This window comes from Paramormyrops kingsleyae, chromosome 1, assembly GCF_048594095.1.
Source record: "Paramormyrops kingsleyae isolate MSU_618 chromosome 1, PKINGS_0.4, whole genome shotgun sequence".
Classification (NCBI taxonomy): domain Eukaryota; kingdom Metazoa; phylum Chordata; class Actinopteri; order Osteoglossiformes; family Mormyridae; genus Paramormyrops; species Paramormyrops kingsleyae.
In genome coordinates, this window is record NC_132797.1 from 32,804,175 (window position 1) to 32,824,052 (window position 19,878).

General features: G+C 47.3%; 1 protein-coding gene and 1 long non-coding RNA gene across 7 annotated transcripts in view; one reads left to right on the forward strand and one right to left on the reverse strand.

The window, feature by feature from the left end:
- The window catches only part of LOC111840743 (rho guanine nucleotide exchange factor 4-like), a 52,376-nt gene that overhangs the window by 20,573 nt on the left and 11,925 nt on the right, over positions 1-19,878 (forward strand). For 5 of the 6 annotated variants that reach the window (XM_023805903.2, XM_023805907.2, XM_023805906.2 and 2 more), the window contains 3 exons: positions 1,144-4,797; positions 5,371-5,622; positions 6,098-6,227. In XM_023805903.2, the coding sequence (XP_023661671.2) occupies positions 1,144-4,797; positions 5,371-5,622; positions 6,098-6,227 (4,036 nt within the window). Of the gene's footprint in view, positions 1-1,143; positions 4,798-5,370; positions 5,623-6,097; positions 6,228-7,725; positions 8,188-19,878 lie in introns of those variants that run through there. The other variant, XM_023805908.2, reaches the window with a different exon arrangement.
- LOC140592060 (uncharacterized) lies at positions 9,275-18,062 on the reverse strand. Its single transcript, XR_011992302.1, has 3 exons — positions 17,677-18,062; positions 13,588-13,651; positions 9,275-11,038 (listed from the first exon to the last, which is right to left on the reverse strand). It is a non-coding gene; the product is annotated as an uncharacterized lncRNA (long non-coding RNA).

Sequence of the window (19,878 nt, forward strand, 5' to 3'; positions counted from 1 at the left end):
ATCTGTCTGTCTGTCCATCTTTCTGTCTGTCTGTATCTTTCTGTCAGTCTATGTCTAACAGTGACTGTCTCTCTCTCTGTTTGTGTCTGTCTTTCAGTCGATCTGTGTCTGTCTGTCCGTATCTGTCTGTCTGTGTCTATCGGTGTCTCTCTGTTTGTGTCTGTCTCTCTGTCTGTTGACTGAAATGAAACACATTGCTTCACAGCCAGGTGTCTTTCTGAGATGCAGAGGGAGGCTCAGAGAAAGACTGCTTAAAAGAGATGAATCTTTTTTAATTTCCCTTTTGTATTACTGCTGAGGTCCAGGTGGAGCTGTTTCACTCATGTTCATCCGTACGCGTTCCTCTGTCCTCATGCCTGTTTACCCTAACCCTAACCCTGTTTACCCTAACATAAATTTTAAGTCTAACCCTTCCCCTAAAAACATTAAAAAGTGGCTGAATTTAAAGTGAAACATGCAGGTGTAGGAGTTCACAGGTGATAGGTGTTGATATTAGTGTTAGGGTTAGGGTCAGGGTCAGGGTCAGTGTCAGGGTTTGAGCCAGGGTTCTGCCCTCGCTCTATATGGAGATCTGACTGAGCAGGAAGTAGAAGCTCTGGCCCCACGCTGTATTTCACCACCTGTACATTCCTGTAACCCCCCCCCCCGGGTGTTTGTGAAACGCTGGCCACCAGACAGCTGGAGAGCTGGAGAGTCACAAAAGCGAAGGAGTCATCAAGCACAGAAAGGCGTGCGATCGTGAAACAAAATTGGCCCTGTGGCGACGGGTAATGGGCGGGAACTTGTAGGAAAGTCACATTTCCTGTCAAAAACATGTCATTCCACTATAATTAATGGTGCAATTAACATTCCAGCACAGTTAATGCATTTACACGCACCTCATTAATGAATCTTCTGCCCTCACTGTGCACTGGCATATGCAGCTACGGAGCAAGTTAAAAGCTCTTTCAGGAGAGTCCTCAAGTCACCAGCTGCCTTCAGCAGATTTTAAACTTCATTAAACACCGGAAATCAGCCGTATCAGTATGAGGACCAGAATGAGGACCAGAAGGGATCATATTCAGTGTTACCCGGGTCTGGAATCTCCCGTTTTAGCACATCTCGTTTTCTTCATTTTTTTGTCGTTTGTTCTTGTTTCTGCAGGGCCAGGAGGCCAGTGAGGACACCGGCAAGATCCTTGAGCTTTCAGAGAGCACATACCTGGGACCAGAACCTGCCAGATGGATGCAGCAGAATCCAGAAACCTCAGAACGCAGCTGCCGTTTTAACTCTTTGCACAGAGACACTATATCCAAGCTCAGCCCGGACAGCAAAGCCTGTTTCCTTGAGGCCCAGGGGGTGGAGGACGTTCAGCCGGGGGACAGCAGATCAGGGGACGGAGGGGACAGGTCTCAGGGACAGCATGTTGAAAGGTGTCCCAGGGGACGCGGCACAGGAAATGCATGCACAGCACAGGCTGCAGGAACGCAGCGTGGACATGACATAGACTCACAGCACAAACACACAGCGGACTGGCTATTTGGTGCAGATGCTAGCGCAGAACCCGACACACATTCAGTCTGCGGACAGATATGCCCTGCAGTTTTGCGCATAGCGAGACTCGAACCTGACTCTGCTGACGTGCATAAGAGAGTTTGTATCTCAGAGCAGGCTTGTTCAGCCTCACTCTCGCAGATTCTATGCCCGCAACTCCCAGAATCCTGTGGCTCAGAGCAAACCTTCTACGGGCTGCAAACTCCACGTTCTCTTAGCCAGGGTTCTGGACAGGAGCTCCTATCAGATGATAGTGTTTCTGGGGGGGAGCTGGGAAGGTTCACAGAGGCACAGCTTGGCTCCAATCTCTGCGGACAATCCAGCACCGAGGTGTTGAGAGGCCCCCTCATCAGCAGCTATAGTGAGAACCTATCTCCTGACAGCAATGTTCCAGAATATTCCTCTGTGCTGACATTAGGAAAGGAGAGGTCAGAATCAACCCCCTTTATCTCCAAAGAAGAAAACGATTTTTTCAGTGCTTGCATTGTACAAAAGAAGAATGTACGTGATACACAGAGTGTCACCAAGAAACATTCAGATGATGCTGGACTTCCCAGTCTAACATGTCATAGGGAATTATCCCCATGTACCTCCACAGAGACTTTTGGTAAGATCACAGATGACCTTCAGGCACATGTTCCACAAGCTGTTCCATGTGATTCCGGATGGAACAGTGAAGCAGACACAGTGCTCACCGAGACAGTGAAACATCAACACTTTAAAGAGTCCAGCAGTCTTATTAACTCAGATTGTCACTGGGGAGAGATCACCTCACACCCTAAAGTTTTCCCAGTGAGAAGGGCAGAAATTGCCGCATTACACCTACATGCTCCTCTTGAACACATTAGGCTAAATGGTCTTCCTGGACAGCACCATCATAAGACGCCCATCAAGCCCCATGAAACCAACAACACCCTGAAGGCATCTTCAGGACTGTGTCCTACTGATGGATTAGCAGACAGTGTTCTGGCTAAGGAGCAATCGTACGTCGAAGACCAGTTGGGCTGTCACACCTCAGGTGACAGTGATGTCCATTCTCCAAATGCATCATTAACCATCAGCCCCAATCCCTCACAGCCATTTCCAAATAAGGAAGTCAGTTCTCCGTTTAATATCCCTGATGTGGACACATTTACTACACTGGATGGTCAGCCATACTGGAATGGTAAGGAGTTAAGGCCTTTCTATAATGATCCTGAGGGGATTCGGTATGACATCGAATTGTCTGAACAGGAGAAGCTGGAGAGGTATCACCAGCAGGGGGTGCTAAAGAGCAAGGACAGTACTTCAGGTCAAAGTTGCACTTCCCACAGCCCCACATTCCCCTTAGACACCCACCGTGGGGATGGTGCGGAGGAGCTAAATGTGCAGAATTCCTATTTTGGACCAGCAGAAGAGGGTCCAGAGAGCTCTGCAGATGATGGCCCTGAGCCAGTAGGCGATAGTATAAGCCATATTTATTCTTTTTCACAAGAAGTAGAAAAGCACAATACAACAGCAGTTTCTGAGGACTGTCTGGCGTTAATTCCTATTAGCCCTCAGAAAGTGCCGACAATTGAAACGGTGCAATACCAAATCCAAGATGCCTGTTTAAATCTTCTCTCAGTCAATCTTGAGCCCATTTTTGAATCAGATCAGTGTCAAGATAACTCCTCCATAGCTGAAGATGTAGAACATGGACGAGACGAGGAGATGATCAGCGCAGGTTCTGCTGTGGAGGACCAAGTCGGTCACTCCAAGACCATGAGGGAGGACTCATCCAGCACGGATTCAGAAGCTCTGTTCGGTTCCAGCACTCCTTCACCAGACAGCTATGGAGTCATGACACCTAATGGTGAGTTAGCATACGGGCAGTGTCTGAGCCCCACCATAGCTGGTGACTCCACCAGCTATGACAAAGAAGAAATGGATGACAATGCCTATTCTTACCTAGGTAGCAACACCAGCCTCCATAAGGCAGTAAGGGGCAAAGCAACAAAGGGTAAATTTAGTGGGAAGGGCTCTAAGTTCTCTGTGTTCTCCAAGATGCCCTCATTCAGAAGGGGTAAAAACTTAAGCCGGGATAGCAGAGGTAGCAAGTCAGGGAGCTTTCCCTCAGCCTCTCCAGATAGAGAGGCAGGAGAGGACAGTGTGGAGGATGGACAAGGGGACAAATCAAGGTCCACCTTGTCCAACAGCAGTGAGGAGCTGAGCAATTTTGAGGGACAGGAAGAGAACCTGGATGATGACGTCTTCCACAAGGACCAGCCCTTCAATCAGGCTGCCCAGAGAGCTATGCCAGGAGGTCGACTGGATAAGGAGGATTTGGGCATCTTCTCGTTAACAAGTGATGCCGGAAATGGAGATGCTGATGCTGCCTGCACTCCTGAGTTAGGGGATTTGCAGCAAGGGAAACAGCCCAACAGGTCAGAGGGTGCCAGCTGCAAAAGGAGCAAGAGCTCAGACAGCCTCAGTCTGCGCCTGAAATTGGCACAGGCCCATAAGTCGCTCTCTTCTTTCTTTGAATCCCGCTCCCCGGACAAGGAGCATGAGGGACAGTTTCCGAAGCTGGACGGTGCGGCCTCAAGGTCCAAGCGGTCTGGCAGGAAATTAAAACCAGTGAAGGAAGTCCCGAATCGGACCATGTCAGTGTCTGATACCAACACCATCAAGTCATCCTCAGTGAACAACACGGATCTGAACCCTTGCTCTGCCAGCCAGAGGACCACATGCCATACCGACCCACTGACCAAGAAGGGAATGGCACGTGAACTCTCAGGTACTTCCCCAAAGAATGCCAAGCCATGGGAGAGGAGTCCAATGCAGTCTAACAGCCTTACCATTCCATGCCCGGATCCCTGCCAGCTGTCTTCACGCAACCTCGATAACATGGCTGGCGAGGACTCCAGCCCCCTTCTTCATATGACACCCCCCCACACCACCCTCACCATCCAGGGCACCCCTACACGGGCCCGGTCTGTCGGTTCCGTCGACAGCATGGACAGCCCTTCGAGACCGACCAGCCCCAAGCCGCACAGCCCCAGGTTCGGCAGCCACCGTAGAAGCTTCCGGTTCCCCTCCCCACATGCCAGCACCTTATCGCACATCTTGCTGGGACAATCTGTCAGCACAGAGCGGGTCTCTGATCCCCCCGAAAAGCCGAAGACCCTCAAGCCCAGATTGTCCCCGTTGATGCCCGTGAATCTTCTGGACACAGACGGCCAACATGTGGACAGTCTGCCACAGGTCGTCTTGACCACATCCTCGTCTGTAAATGAGTTTGAGGTATGATAAAATGGCTTCTGGGACTTATTGATAAACACTTTTCAATATTTAATAATTAGCCTTTTCAGAGTTATAGTTGCAGTGCAGGGACAACTTAAACCACAGCTTGGATTCATTTCATGCCGAATTGCATGCTGGTAGAGATGTAGCAGGTGCCTCACTGGAAAAATAAACCCCTCTTTATATATGACACTTCTTCTTCTTAATGAAGGGGAATGCTGTCATTGTGCGATTTAGTGAGCCTATTCTGGGATTTGTTTGCATTTCTGGATACTGCTTTTAATAGTCTGCTACAATAAAGAGATGTGTGTTGGTATCGCCATCTAGTGATTCTTCTAGAAATCCTCATTCTGAACTTCAGGCTACCTAAAACGTTGATGTTAATGCCTTAATCTGCACAAACACATTCTGGAAGGTTCTTTGGTGCACCCCAAACATTGGACATTTTTACACACTTCAGATGTCCCCGGTTCATTTCCCAGTGACCTTGATTATTTGAAAAAAAGGAGTATATTCCGTGTTTATAATGACATATTTGACAGATACACTCATGTGTTTCATTTACTATCAAAGAACTTTGCTGATGATACTAAGCCAGCCAGCCAGTTGCAGGAGTCAGCTACCGTCCGGAGAATGAGGAGACGTGCGCACAAGCCCAGACCCCTCTCCGACTGGGGAGGCCTACAAGGGGCCCCCGGGCCCAGGGCCATGCGCTGGGGGGTCACGCAGCAGCGGAGTTGCTCAGATGACCTGTGGATCGAGGATATGAAGAGGATGCTGGGCCGGGAAGCACAGGGCTTCAATCTGCCAGAGGAGCTGCAGAAAGTAAGGCGGTGCGGCGGGGGGGTTCTGCCTCCTCCTGTACTCCACCTGCTGACTCTCACTCCTCAGAGCTGATCTTGTTCTCCTCTCCACTTGTTCTCTCCATGCTGGTGCTGTTCTTCTTCCCTGGTTCTTTGCTGCCCTCTTTTCATGCTTCCTTGCTCAAATACGGCGAAAGCTTTTCTATCCATAAAACTTCCTTGAAGGTTCTGTCATATTCCAGGAAGGAACCTGAGTATTATTTTGATGTTTATCCTAAGAATTTATTCTGAGACTTCATCTTTGCAAATGTTTTACTGGAAAAATGGAGGTTAAGTTCTTAAAGTTTACAGAAATAGCCGAAGGCTCCTCTTTGGGCTTCAATAATAACCTTCAGGTTCTGTATCTTCAAGCAGTAATATCCCCTCCTGGCCCCCTGCTCTGTTCCCCTTTGATTCTGCAGTTTGTCAGTGTTAGACCATGCTGACATTTTCTGCAGGACTGTGCCCGGTTCTCCCTCACTGCCATGGAGACCTTCTCAACCCTGCCAATCAAAGACCAGAGTCTCTCTCAGAGCATCCCCACTGGTCTGGACTGCCTGGGCTGGCACCGATGCCCCTCCTACCACGGTGAGTCTCCACCCACTCTTTGTCCTGCTGTCCATGACTAGCCTTTCTGGATCTTGTTTACTGAACAGCCAGAGAGAATACTGGTTGTCATGCAGAAGTAGTTGACACTTCCTGTCAGTGTACAGTATACAGAAAGTTGACTGAAACACATGAGCACCTCTAGTGAAGAAATTTCCATCCAGTGACAGTGGCTCATACAGTATCCCCTTTTCATACCTTGGTTTTATGTGTTTAATGTGTGTCTCCAGCAGAGGGCACAATTTATTGAAGTAATTATAATGCAGGCAATTGAAGAGCAGGTCAGTGACATGGAAGGAAGGGATTGTGATCGTGGTGGTTCTTCATCTGTCAAGAGGAGCATCTCTGGGTGTTTATGGAGGCTCCTTCTTTCCGTTTTGTTTACTTAGGCCTGGTGTCTTCTCTGCCGCACTGAGCAAACAGAAGGTCTCTCATTAAACAGCATTCTCCCTCACCAGCTGCACTCAGATGCTTCTCAGTGTCCTCCAGGCATCTGAGATTGATTATTTGTGACAAATTGCAAGTATGGCCAGAAACAGTGACTAACCCTGTAAAGAAACTGCATTTATAAGCATTAAAAAGGGGGAATGAAGGTACGTATTTTCCCCTTCAGATAGCAGAGGCCCTGGTGGTAATTTGCATTTGTTAATGCAATGACCCTGATGTTCTTGGTAAAGCTTGAAAACTCATTGCTCCTCTTATGCCCTCAACCCAGACCTAATCAATACTGGGAGAGTAATTAACATCATGGGGCCCTAAAATCCATCCTCCTTTTGGTACTTTCCCAAACTTTTGCTGTTTTATTAAGGTTTAATAGTCTGAATTGTAATGAACACACAGGAAGGCAGGGGGCAGTCAGTACCAGTGACGGCTGCATTGTACCGTTGCACAGCAGATAGTAAAAACTGCTGGACCAGGATCTTCAGGTAACTGACCTGTTTCTGGTGAAATCCGCCGTCTCTTGTCTTTGGTATACGTCCAGGTACAAAATGAGATGGGGTTTTTCTGGTTGTGTTATATAGAACCAGGACCAAAAGCGCTTGCTTACAGTGCCTGTGACTCAGTACACTTAAAGCAGAACTGGATGGCTTTATGGATAAGCTTATGATTATTTATGCTAAATATGAATCCCCTTTCGCGTTCCGGCTGATCCACACTGAATCCAGCTTGACAGACATTCTGTGTTTGCGTATGTTTCGTGTGGAGCTGGAGATGGGTCTCAGGGGGCGATGCTCTCAACCGGAGGTGCATCTGTATGGCGGAGGCGCAGTCAGCAGTGAGATCCCGAGGAGGGTCCCAGGGTCGCAGGGGGCACCACCAGGGGCACCACCGGGGGCATGGTGACCCATGTGCAGGTTTCTGCAGAAAATAAGACCTTTAAAGCAAAAGTAAACAAATGAATAATGGTGCCACTTTGAGCACTCAGAGCCAGCAGCTATGGAAGGGGGGGGTTTGGCTCTGTGGAGAATCTACATGGCTGCTGAGGCACTGCTGAATCCCCTCTCTTAGCGCACCCCCCCCCCCCACCCAATTTCAGAGGGAGAGGGAGAGGGAGGCAGAGAGAATGGGAGAGGGAATGAGGGACGGAGAGAGGAGGAGCAAGAGGGAGGGAGAGCGAGGGAGGGAAGGAGGGAGGGAGAGAGAGAGGGAGAGAGGGAGGCTGTTGCGGCTGGTGGAGAGACAGAGCGCTCCCTGGCCCAACAACTTGTGCAGCACACGGAGGAGTAGCCAGCCGGCCAGGTCTCCATGCGGACACAGCGCAGCAGGGAGGTGGCCCCCCCGTTACCCTGGGGGGGACGCGGCAGCGGCAGCACGGGGCTCTCACCGGGCTCGGACTCAGACGGCAGCCCCGGAGTGGGGGGCCTGGATGGGGGGCTCTGGGGCAGTCTCCAGGGGGTGCTGTCTCGATACTGGAGCCTGGAGAGTCTGCACTCCACCACAGGTGAGCACAAGCCCCCACAGGGAGAGGTGCGGGGTCCCAGTTTGACCTCACTGCTGGGCGTGGAATCAAAGCTATTAGCTGCTGCCTGGACTTTCTGTTTATGTGCTTCGTGGTGGTGACTGAGCTGATGTTTATATCGGAGAGTGTCATGGAGGTGATGCTGATTGGATAGTGTGACGGAATTCATTGTGACTGGACAGGGTCATGGACAGGGAGATGATTGGATAACGTCATTGAATCATAGTGATTTGATAGTGTTACTGAGTTTATGGTGATTGGATAGTGTTATGGAGTTTATGCTAATTGAATAGTATGACAGAGTTGATGCTGATGGAATAGTGTCATAGAGTTGATGCTGATTGAATAGTATGACAGAGTTGATGCTGATGGGATAGTGTCATAGAGTTGATGCTGATTGAATAGTATGACAGAGTTGATGCTGATGCGATAGTGTCATAGATTTGATGCTGATTGAATAGTATGACAGAGTTGATGCTGATGCGATAGTGTCATGGAGTTGATGCTGATTGGATAATTCAAGTTCATGGTGACTGGGTCTCCAGTTTCGCCTCTTTTCCACACTACCCCAGATTTTTCAGCACCCAAAAACTTTTGTAGATGCTCTCATTTGATCTCTTCTGAAATCTCTGTTTTAGAGTTACAATCTGGATGAGTGAAAACAGAGGCCTTTGAAGGTCAGACTCTAATTGTGCCCTAATTGGTCCATACTCATCATGTCGCCCTTCCTAGCAGGAACTACTAGTTCCACTCTCTGATCGGTCACCTGGTCACCCTACACAGAAGTAAACTGCATTACATCATGGCGGATATAGAGGAGCTGCTTTCGACGGCGCTTTCCCTGTTCCTTACCATAGTGTGTCACACACTGTGACTGCTGCATATTTGCACAAAAAGAAAGTCATTTACTGGTCACTGTGTCCATATGCGCATGGGCTGATATAAACATCATAAATGTTCTCGCTCAGTGTGCATGTATTTTTGTAAACGATGTGAAAACGCCTGTGTGGATGGAAATTGTTTTTGTTGCAGTGCAGACGTAGCCTTACTCTCCGTCTTTGCCGCTGGAATTTCTGCAGGTTTAAATGCAAGTTATCACAAAGGGCTTCTGTAAGGTGTCATTTTGGTTACAACAGTGAATGTGACTTCCCTTAATGACTGGGGTCAGTGTGGAAACTTGTAATTTTGTACTGGACAGCCAAGCTGCCATATATCTGCAGATGAAGATGCAGGAACGTAAATACTTCTTGATAAGGTATCTTCCAACTGAATCAGTAATGACACTGTTATGAATGAATAGTATTGTTTTATTTATTAAAATTAAAAGTTACAGGCTGCAGAGAATGATTTATTAAATTGGTGGGCTCCCTGTAAGAGGCAGACGTGAGCTTGTAATTGAAAGCGGTAATTATGTATTTCAGTTCCCAATTCCACAAAAACACAAAACTATGGATGCTGCAAAATGATTTCTCAGGTGTCTGTTGATTACACACATGTACGTAAGCTGTAGCTTGTGCTCACCCTCATTCTCAGATGCACATAAATGTACATATTCATGACAGCAGGGAAGTAAGAGCCAGGGCATAAATTACTGAACTATGAAATTACATAAGTATGGAAGTCAAACCAGAGATGGATGCTGTTTTCACTGTCTTCGTAGTCTTATAACATTCAGGGTTTATACTGCAGCAAAGACTTTACTGTGAGTATCTGTAGAAAACTTACTAAATGTCAGAAAAATCTCCAGAACGCTGAGGACAAGCACTAATGTTTCATCTTAAACCTGGTAACCAGGGCTTAGCAGAGATTCCCTCTGACTAAATCCTGCTGTATGATGACATCACCAGCCATCGAGAAAGATCACCAGTCTCACATTATGATGCTAGAATAAAATCCTGTTTGAAAACATATCAACGTACCATACTACACAGAGCTGTGAGTGAGTCTTTCCGGTTAACTGTGAGATTGTTTGAGCTTGTTTAAACAGTTTAATCCATTATCAGATTACTGTTACCCAAGACCACAGAAATGTCATTGCTGAAGACACAGAACCTGTAATTAAATTCCAGCATAGGATTTATTGTGCTGTTTAGTAACTGACCTTATAATTGGCTAAGGTCAAGAGTCAGGAAGTCATATGGACAAAGGTAGGCAGGGCTAAAGAAGGGAAGCTGTCATGGACATTTAATGCACATTAGTGTGGGCAGTGGATTGCTTAGTAATCATCCGGTTGGAGCTGCTCTGTTCAGGTTGGCATGGCGACTGAGCACCCAAGGTCCCACACAAGACGTCAAGCCTCTTATTATCTGTGGGCAGCCATCAATGGCGTATGAGGTCATCGTGTCACCGGCTCCTACAAGTCCATAGACCATCACTACCCATTGGGAAGGGAAGTGGCTCATAGTTCCCAGATCACCAGTTTCTATGTTTCTCTACATTGGCACGGTGCACTGGAGTTGTATGTTGATTCCTCAGCTAATTCTGCCAAACTTGATCTGTTCCTCAAGATTTTTACTGTCAACTCAGGCAAGACACAATTAAATAGAAGACGGCATCAGAAAACTTCTAAACTGAGAAAGAGAGAGAGATGGCACAGGCACAGGTCATGCTACCCTAACTGCTCAGTCAAGCCCGACGCTGGGGTCTGATTGACAGATTGATCAGGTGGTACCTTCAGGATTGTGAGTTTTCATCTCAACCCAGCTCTGTGTGGCTGTTCTGTGTTCGTCTTGTGTTTGTGTCTCCTGAGGTCTACAGGCATGTTATTCAGGCAGGATGACCTCTCTTAATTATCGGTAGTCTCTGTGCCTTGTGATGCTCACTTGCTGCAAGTCTGCAAGGAATAAAAAAAGGATGGATGGTTAGAAGAATGCCATCTCTTAGCAGAGTTACCTGATATGATTCATGGTAAGGGGGAGATGGCTGCTCTTGCAAATGGCATAGCTGTAAAGACCATTAGCTTTGAATGGTTTACAAATGTAGGCTAGTCCCTGACTTTGACTGATCCCATGCAACTTCGCTATTGCTAACTAACTTATTGTACAGAATGAGGCTTCCACTATTCAGGGGTAATTTGCTGTTATGAAGACATTTAGCTGTTAAGGTGATTTCCTCCCTGTCCTCCCTGATGTGGGATATTTAAAAAGTTGGTGTTGGATGCTACCCTGAAACAAACAGAATTGTTATTGATGTTTGTCTCGCAAGATAAAAGTTCCAATGATGCTCTGGGGTATTTGAATCCATCTCTCCCAGAGGCAGAGCCGGTGGGCAGGAGTTATCACTGTGTGGGAGCAGTTAACCAGTAACTGCATCCTCAAAACAGAGGGATGGTCCCAGTTCCCCAGGTCACGTCATGACGGCATTGAGCATTTAGTGAAATGCGGTCTAATCATTCCCTGCTCGCTGCTCCTGTGGAAACCATAAATTACACCCTGTGAGTGGAGACAGGGGGCTCATGCCTCACAATGGGCCTATTGTCACTGCCCTGCCATCACTGTTCAGGTGATAATAGGCTGGCCTGTCCCACAAATACCTATCTCAGGGGTGTCCTGTGAGGTGAGCCCCACCCTTAATGTGCTCCCTTTGGATCTGTTACCTACTCACACCCCTGCTGGCCTCCAATGTTATCTTAGCCCAGGTCTGTAGCTTCTCATTACTGAAGTGCTTCCCTGTGTTACTTGTTACAGACACTAATGCGGTAGTCAGTCACACTGCATTAATCCATGGTTTTGTGTACCTTTATTAATGTGTCATACACACCCTCTCTCTCTACTCCATACACACCCTTCTCTATACGCCACACACACCCTCTCTCTCTACTCCACACACACCCTCTCACTCTACTCCACACGCACACTCTCTTTATACTCAACACACACCATTTCTCTATACTCCACACACACACACACACCCTCTCTTTCCTCCACACACACCCTCTCTCTCTAATTTCACACACACTCTCTCTACTCCACACATACCCTCTCTATACTCCACACACACCCTCTCTCTCTATTCCACACACACACTTTCTCTCTATTCCACACACACACTCTCACTCTATTCTCCACACATCCTCTCTCTCTCTACTCCACACATCTTCTCCATCTCTACTCCACACATACCCTCTCTCTCTACTCCACACATCCTCTCTATTTATACTCCACAAACACCCTCTCTCTACTCCACACACAAACACGCAAACATACACTTTCTACTCTACAAACACCCTCTCTATACTCCACATACACTCTCTCTCTATACTCCACAAACACTCTCTTTTTCTACTGCACACACATCCTCCCTCCCTACTCCACACGCACCCATTCTCCCTATTTCACACAACGCTCTTTTTCTCAGGGTCATCCCTGATTCCACAGAGTTTACCTGTATAACCTCGATTCTGATTTTGCATGTTTTGTCAGTAAAAGCTCATTGCTGGGTTTTCATTTGCATATTACACAAAATCAGCCCTGTCTTATTGAAAGAAATCAGTATTTACAACTATTTAGTATGTATAAATTGGCCCAGAAAATACAGAACATGGAAATAGGCCTCTTAAATTTTTAATGCCTGTAATATATGGCCTCAGCTGTCTATCTGGATCCCCAATGTGCCACATCTTGGGTGTTTGTGTCCTACTGGAGAAAAACACCTTTGGGGCTGCAGATAGTGAAAGTATCATTGATACAACAGAGAATTCTGAGCGGTGGGTGAGCCTTTCACAGCTTTTGGGACCCCCCCCCCCCCCCACACACACACACACACACAAAGGATCTAAAGTTGTCTGGCTGATCCAGAATCATCCCAAATACATTAGTGAGGTGCTTGGTTACTGGCGTGTTCAGCTCCCTTGTATGCAGGTGGGGGGGTGCAGGGTGATGAATGCTGTGGTCTGGCCCCCCAGTGCGCCGCTGCTGGGTTCTGCTGCTTCTGCAGTGGGAGTATAACACACAGGCAGAAGGTGCAGCACCGGACACAGCACGTTAATTAGCTAAAGCGTTAATTAGCTCAAAGGGAGGCTGAGAGGTTCTCGGGCTCTGTGGGGGGATGCTGGTGCTGCCACAAACAGCCTGGCTGCAGGAGGATGTCCGAGAGACCCTTCCGGACCCCTGTTCACCTCCAAAGTGCTGCACCTGAAGGTTGTGGTACAAAATGACAGAACCACAACAGCAATACTATTTTTCCAATGAACCTCCTAACCTGCAAATATGTTTATCTCTGAAGAAACAGCTTGGTCGAAATTCTGGGTATGTTTCTATGCCATATAGCCTCTATACACTGTACTTTATAGGTCTGGATTAAACCCACTCCTTACAGTCATTGGGGAACTGCAGCACTGTGTTTGTCACATGACTCTGCTGAACCAATGAGAGCACATTTTACCTGGAAGTGCACTGTGAAGCTGACAATTCGGGTCTGGGACCCTTCTGATGGAGGGGGGAGTGCTCTGTGATGGAGGGGACAAACAGAGAATGTTTCTCAGGGAAAAGAGTGTTTTTCCCAGGCTGGAGGAAAAGTCATGGACATAGAGCTCCTCTGGGGCTTCCTGTCAGCCCTGACCGGCATACAGCTGTGGATGGCTCTGGTTTTCCAAGAGCACATTCCTCTCCCAAACCCCCTCTGTATCCTGACCTCATTCCTGTTTCTGGGTGGCCATCACTTCACCACGGGCTGTACAGAGACCTCAGTAGTTACAGTGTGGCAGATGACAGAAAATTGCCCATCGCCTCTATGCAGCTCCTCATCTGAGAAGATTCAGGCTCTGGCCACTGCTTGCAGTGTTCCAGCCTCTGAAAATAAAAGGGTAGAATATTCTCTGCTCAAATGACCACGGAGAGTCTGTCCTCCGGCTTTGTAATCCCTGTTTTCTTGTCGAGAAGTATATCTATCCCATAAGCCTTTGTAGACATTTAAAAACATGTGCATTGCATGAGCTGAGTGGTAGAATCATGCAGTGAGCGCTCTTCCACTGCACCAGATACTGTACTTTTGGTACTCTGAGAAAGTACAGTACTTCAAGGTGTTGGTTTTTTCCACTGGCATAAAAACTGGTAGTGGTGCTGAATGACATCACAGCGCAAGGCGGGGTATATTGTTCTGAATTTGAAAAATAGCTGTATTATAGGGCTGGACGATGTGTGATATTAATACCAACGTCACATGTTATGCACATGGAATCCTTACATCACTAGTCAGCTAGATTAAAGATCAGGCTTTTTTTACTTTCAGTTCTGTAGGGACATTATAGCACAGGATGTTAAAGTTTTGGTAAAACATTTTTACTCTGTCATAGAAAAAGAACCTTAGCTAGCTTTGCAATTTCAATTATAATTCCTTTTATAGAAGATCTACTATATGTTTAAAAAGCAGTTTAAAGTTTGCCTCTGCTGCTTTTGCACGAGCGCTGCATGTGTTATCTGTGACGATCATAATCATTTTCATCCTTGCTGATTAAATCACTCCTAGATGACTTTGTGAGAAATTTCTTTTGCTTTATAAATACCCCAATATTTTTTACAACAAAATCACATTGCTATTTTTACAACGAAATCACATTGCTACGACAACGCACTATATGCATGTTGTCCTAGTATATTAAACAAAATACTTTTTTAATTTCTTGTCATACCATCCTGATCTTTTTGTTTCAACTGTTCTTTTGACCAGACCGCAATTCTTTTTTTTTTGCTTTGTTTATTATTGTTTTCTGAGTTCACAACTATTTTCAACATGGCCTTTGTATTGCATTTTGAGGTAGCCTATTTGAGGTAACCAGTCGACAAAGAAAGCATTTCAAGTCCCAACCCAAAGTACCAAAAAAGTACCCGAGCTGGTTTGGCACTTTTCGCACTGGAACTTTTGGTTACTGGTACTCAACCAGAAGTCAATGGAAAAGAGAAAGTACAAAAAGTATGGTATTTGGTGCCTGTCTGACCCTGTCCTTTGTATCTTACCCCTTTTGACCAGCAGGTGTCACTGGTTGTCCTGCTTCCCCCCTCTCTGTCTTGTAGCCCTTCAGCCCCTAATGTGTTGCCCAGCTCCCTGGGCTGCTGTGTAGCTCAGTGGGTTGAGCATGTGACTTAGAAGCTGAACTCCTCCAGTTATGAGTTCAGGCCTTGCCAGAAGCCAGCCTCCCCTGTTATTTAAATTGATGTTTTCCTTTGCACATCTTTTTGCCCTTGTTTTAGATTTATCCTGCTTGCGCTTAATTTTGTCCTGCTTAGACCTATGTCCTTAGTCTTCCCTAGTGTTGTTACCCCTTAGTATATGTTTCCTAGGTTTCTTGGTGTTACCCTAACTGTGCTTGTTTGTAATTTAGTTCTCTTGTTGCTTGGTGTCCTGTGCCTTTGCTGGTTGGTTGTTTTTGGTTATGTTCCAAACCTGCTCCTTGTTAGCCCTTGTGTCGATTTAATTGCCTCAATCTGTTCTTTAGTCTGTCCTTGTTGTTGTCTCTCTGCGTTGGTAGCTTTGGTTGTCTCTCAGGCTAGCTTCCAGTTCTCTCTGTTTCTAAGTGTATTACGTTGTAACCGCTTTAGTTTGTTCTTAATTTTTCTGATTTGTTAATAAACCACTTTTCTTTGGGGCTGCTCCGTGGATCATTCTCTCTTTCCCCATTGTAACAGTCAGCTTATTCCAAGCTGAATCCCTTCTCTGGTCCAAGTCAAGTCTTTTGGGAACATGAAGGGCATCTGGTTGGCCTTTTGTGCTGGACACAGCCTCAGATTCCACAGCTGTCGACTTCTTGGTCTACATAAAAATTTAGAATAAAAAAAGCACTTCCCCCCAAAAACAACCACAAAACCCAGAGAGCATAACATTGTGACCTCGACTCATTAAAGAATAACGGGAGGATTAAGCAGCATGTCGAGGGTGATGCTATGCAGTTGTCCTCATGACAGCCTTCAGGAATCTCTAAGGAATAACGCTGCTGGGAAAACGGGATGTCCTGCTCAAACCATCAAGATGAACATCCCCCCCACCCCGATTAATCACATTATGGAAGGTTTTGGTCTTTGGGGTAGAGGGCAGCACAAGCTGGGCCACTTATCGGGACCGGGGTGCTGACGGATTATCTGTTTGCATTCCCATGAACCCCCCGCAAACCCTAGTACTAGTACAGACATACCCTTCTCTAGCATGAAAATCAGCGCGATGCTTTTTCCAGAACATATACAGGCTCATCATTCATGCGCCTCTCTTGTTTTCCTCCTGTGGGACTCGCTCATATAGGGCAGCCCACAGTGAAGGAAGGGTAACTTATAGGTGAAGTGAGGCAGGAAAATGAATGAGCCTCGATCTCGGACAAAGAGCTCTTAGAAGGGAACAGCAGGAAGTCGATAAAGAGGTACACTGGTATGGTTTAAAAGAAGCAAAATGCAAGCAAATAAAGGGGGAGAAAGAAAGAACAGCAAACTTTCTGTAAGCATCATTTTAAGCACATGGTGATATTAATTGGAATTGCCTGTAGGTGCCCTGTGATGGGTTGGTGCCACATCCTTGCTTGTTCCCTGCTTGGTCCCTATAGGCTCTGCCTCCCGCAGTCTGGAATAGGACAAGTGGAATCAATGGAAGATGGATGAATTGCTTGAATCCACAGAATTGTATCATTTTAGGAAAAGATTAGTTCCTCTGTAACAGCCTTTGCCCTCAAATGTCAGGGATAAGCTTGCTAAGCAAAAAATGACAACCAAATACTTAACTGGGGCCCTCAAATCCTCAACTTAAACTGACTAAAATATCACTAACCAGAGCCCAAAAAGACTCTAACCAGAGCCCAAAACAACTCTAACCAGAATCTAAAAGGACAACTTGAACTGACTGTCAGAGCCTGATGTCTGAGCAGCGCCCTGCAAGCCGTTTAAATCCCACTACGGCTTAATCAGTGGGTGTTTCCTGCTTTTGCTGGGAGCCGGAGGTCTCCTCCCATGGCGGCGTGGGCCAGAAGCACACCATGCTGCCCTCTTGTGGACCCTGCTATGTTTAGCCTTAGCATTTCCATGACTCTTCTCTTTTGTGTTTTATGGTTAATCCATCTTGTTACTTGTTTCATATATTATCATTAAACCAATATTTCGGTAACAGTGTGTGTCCCCAAATGTACCAGCAGATACAAGCAGAGAGCAGGGTTTACAGGCGTGTACATTAAATCAGCCTCTAAAAGTGAAAAACAGACTGTTGAAGACTCAGCGTGTTTCAGAAGCTCTCTCTTGGTGCCTACAGGGATTTCAGAGCTGACTTCCAGATGCGATCAGGTGCTATGGGCTTCCATCCTCACACTTTGCTGCATTTGCTGACGTCTGCATGTAGCCACTTTCAGCTTCAGGACGAGCTGAGCGTGTTCACGGCTGCTTGCATGTCATTTCTACGCACTCACCAGCTGCCCAGTACCCCTCACCGCTGACTCAGAAACGGAGCGGCGCAACCCAGCAGGTGTTTGACCTTCACAGCTATGCTTCTTTTCAGGTTCCTCACCTCAGTCTGGTTCCTCTAGGCCTGAACTTCAGCTGGAGGCAGTGTCCACATCTGAATGTCCATTTTAAATTCTGACCTTTACGTAACCGTGATGAAGAGCAGGATGCACGCTGCTCTGCGAGGCCTCCCCACCGCTGGGGTGTAAATCACGAAGGCCGCCATGCTAGCTGGTCACGGCCAGGCGACCCTGATCTTCCCTTGTTACATAAACGCCACGCCGCTGTGAAGGTCTATCTGCAGCTATGTCTGTCCCATTATGCTCCCTGGAAAAGTTGGTGTCAGTTTAAACTTGTCCTCTGGATATGTGCTGTGCTCCTACCAATGAGGCAGCCCTTAATCTGGCCTTTTATTTTTATTTTGTTTTATTTCTGACTATCTCTGGACCTCACTATTTCTCACATATCTTGCCAGAACACCTACATAAAAATAAACAGACTGCAAATATCTTCCTGGCCACTAGAGTCACCGCATGGCCTAACCTTACCACTAAATGCAGGCTACCTCCCCCAAAAGGAATGAAAAAAGCATCTAATGGGCGTCGGGCTGGTTCATCCATGATTGGCATAGCACATTATTTTCGGTCAGCTGGCTCATCCGTGATTGGCAGAGCACATTAACCCCAGTCAACTGGCTCAACCATGATTGGCAGAGCACATTAACCCCAGTGGGCTGGCTCATCCGTGATTGGAAGAGCACATTATCCCCAGTGAGCTGACTAACATGATTGGCAGAGCACATTAGCTCTGGTCGGCGGCCTCATCCGTGATTGGCAGAGCATGTTAACCCTGCCCACTATGGTATAAAGGCTGCATTCTGGTGGGGTGGGTGTTTCCCCTCTAAAACTGTAAATCAGCCGGGGATTTCTGACACTCCCAGTTGGGACCTGTCAATCCCTACGTGCATCTACTTCCCCACCACACCCCCACCCCACCCCATTCCTGTGTGCTTTGCGGTCACTACTGTAGCTGGCTGCTATGTGTGTTTGTCTCAGTGCTATGTGATGTGGGTTCAGGTTGCTACATTTAGCCTGGAGACTGGCATCCATCATCTGCCTGTCATGGATGTACAACAGTGAGAAAACCAGAGACATGACCCCTTCCTGCTCCCTGCCAGCCCACCCCTGAGGCGTTTCCTCACACGCAGCAATGCCCAGGATCACAGGGCACTTCTGCTTAAAACAGGGGAAGGTTCTCCAGCCTGTCAGAGATCCCAGAGATTCAAACCTAAGCGACCTTTGCCTGAAGGGGAAAGGGAACTTCTGAGAGTATAATAATGAGTGAAGTTGGTGCCAGTGTCAACATCCATCCATCCAGCAGGAGCCTGGGCTGCTGTGTTTCAGTGGTGGAGGGTGTGGGGTGTCAGCTCCCGGGGGAGGGGATTCCCGGGGGAATCTCAGCATTTAGCCCGAGATCAATTGAAATCGAAGTGAGAAGGGGGGATAGACACCTCAGAAGGTCTGCTCTTCAGAAGCAGTGTGTGAAGAGTACAGTGCAGTCAGGAACGTCCCAGGGGGCAGTAATATGCACGTCACAGTCACATGACCTTCATAGCAACTGGCTTTGGCTCATTTGAGTTTGGTCTCTTTTGTCCCAACCTTCGCGAAGGTTGCCACGGTTACACATCAGCGGCCCGGGCACAGTGGGTGGTCACCTAGGCACTGTGAGCCTTGAGCAGGGAGGTCATCGAGGTCTGCGGTTGGTGGGCATCCAGCAGCCACTGTCTCTCTGTGGTCGCTACTGCCCCCTCCTGGTAATCGTTTCCCTTTGGTTACTATTTTGAAATTACTCCAGTCATAACTAAAAGGCCACATTTGACCAGTTTGCGATCTAGTGTTTGGTACATCTGGCTTTAGTAGTCGGCTAATGGCACTCCCTGGAGAAGGCTCAGCCACAGTTCGGTGTTTTTCTCAACAGGCCACAGCCCGTATCATCGCCATATCAACGGCCACTGTATTCCCAGACAGACCACAGTGTAACACTGAGGTGATCAGCTGAAACAGCTGGACCAATCAGGATTAGGCCCTCACTGGACCCACAGCCTTTGGGCTATGATGTTTCCTAGACGACTGTGTGTGGTCCCACGCAGGTGCAGGGTGGGGCTATGATTAGAGGCTGGAGGGGGGGCTGGGCAGCCAGTTGACCTTGGAACCCTCTCCTTCGTTGTCATCTGGCTTTCTAAATTTCATTCTTCTTCTTTCCCTTC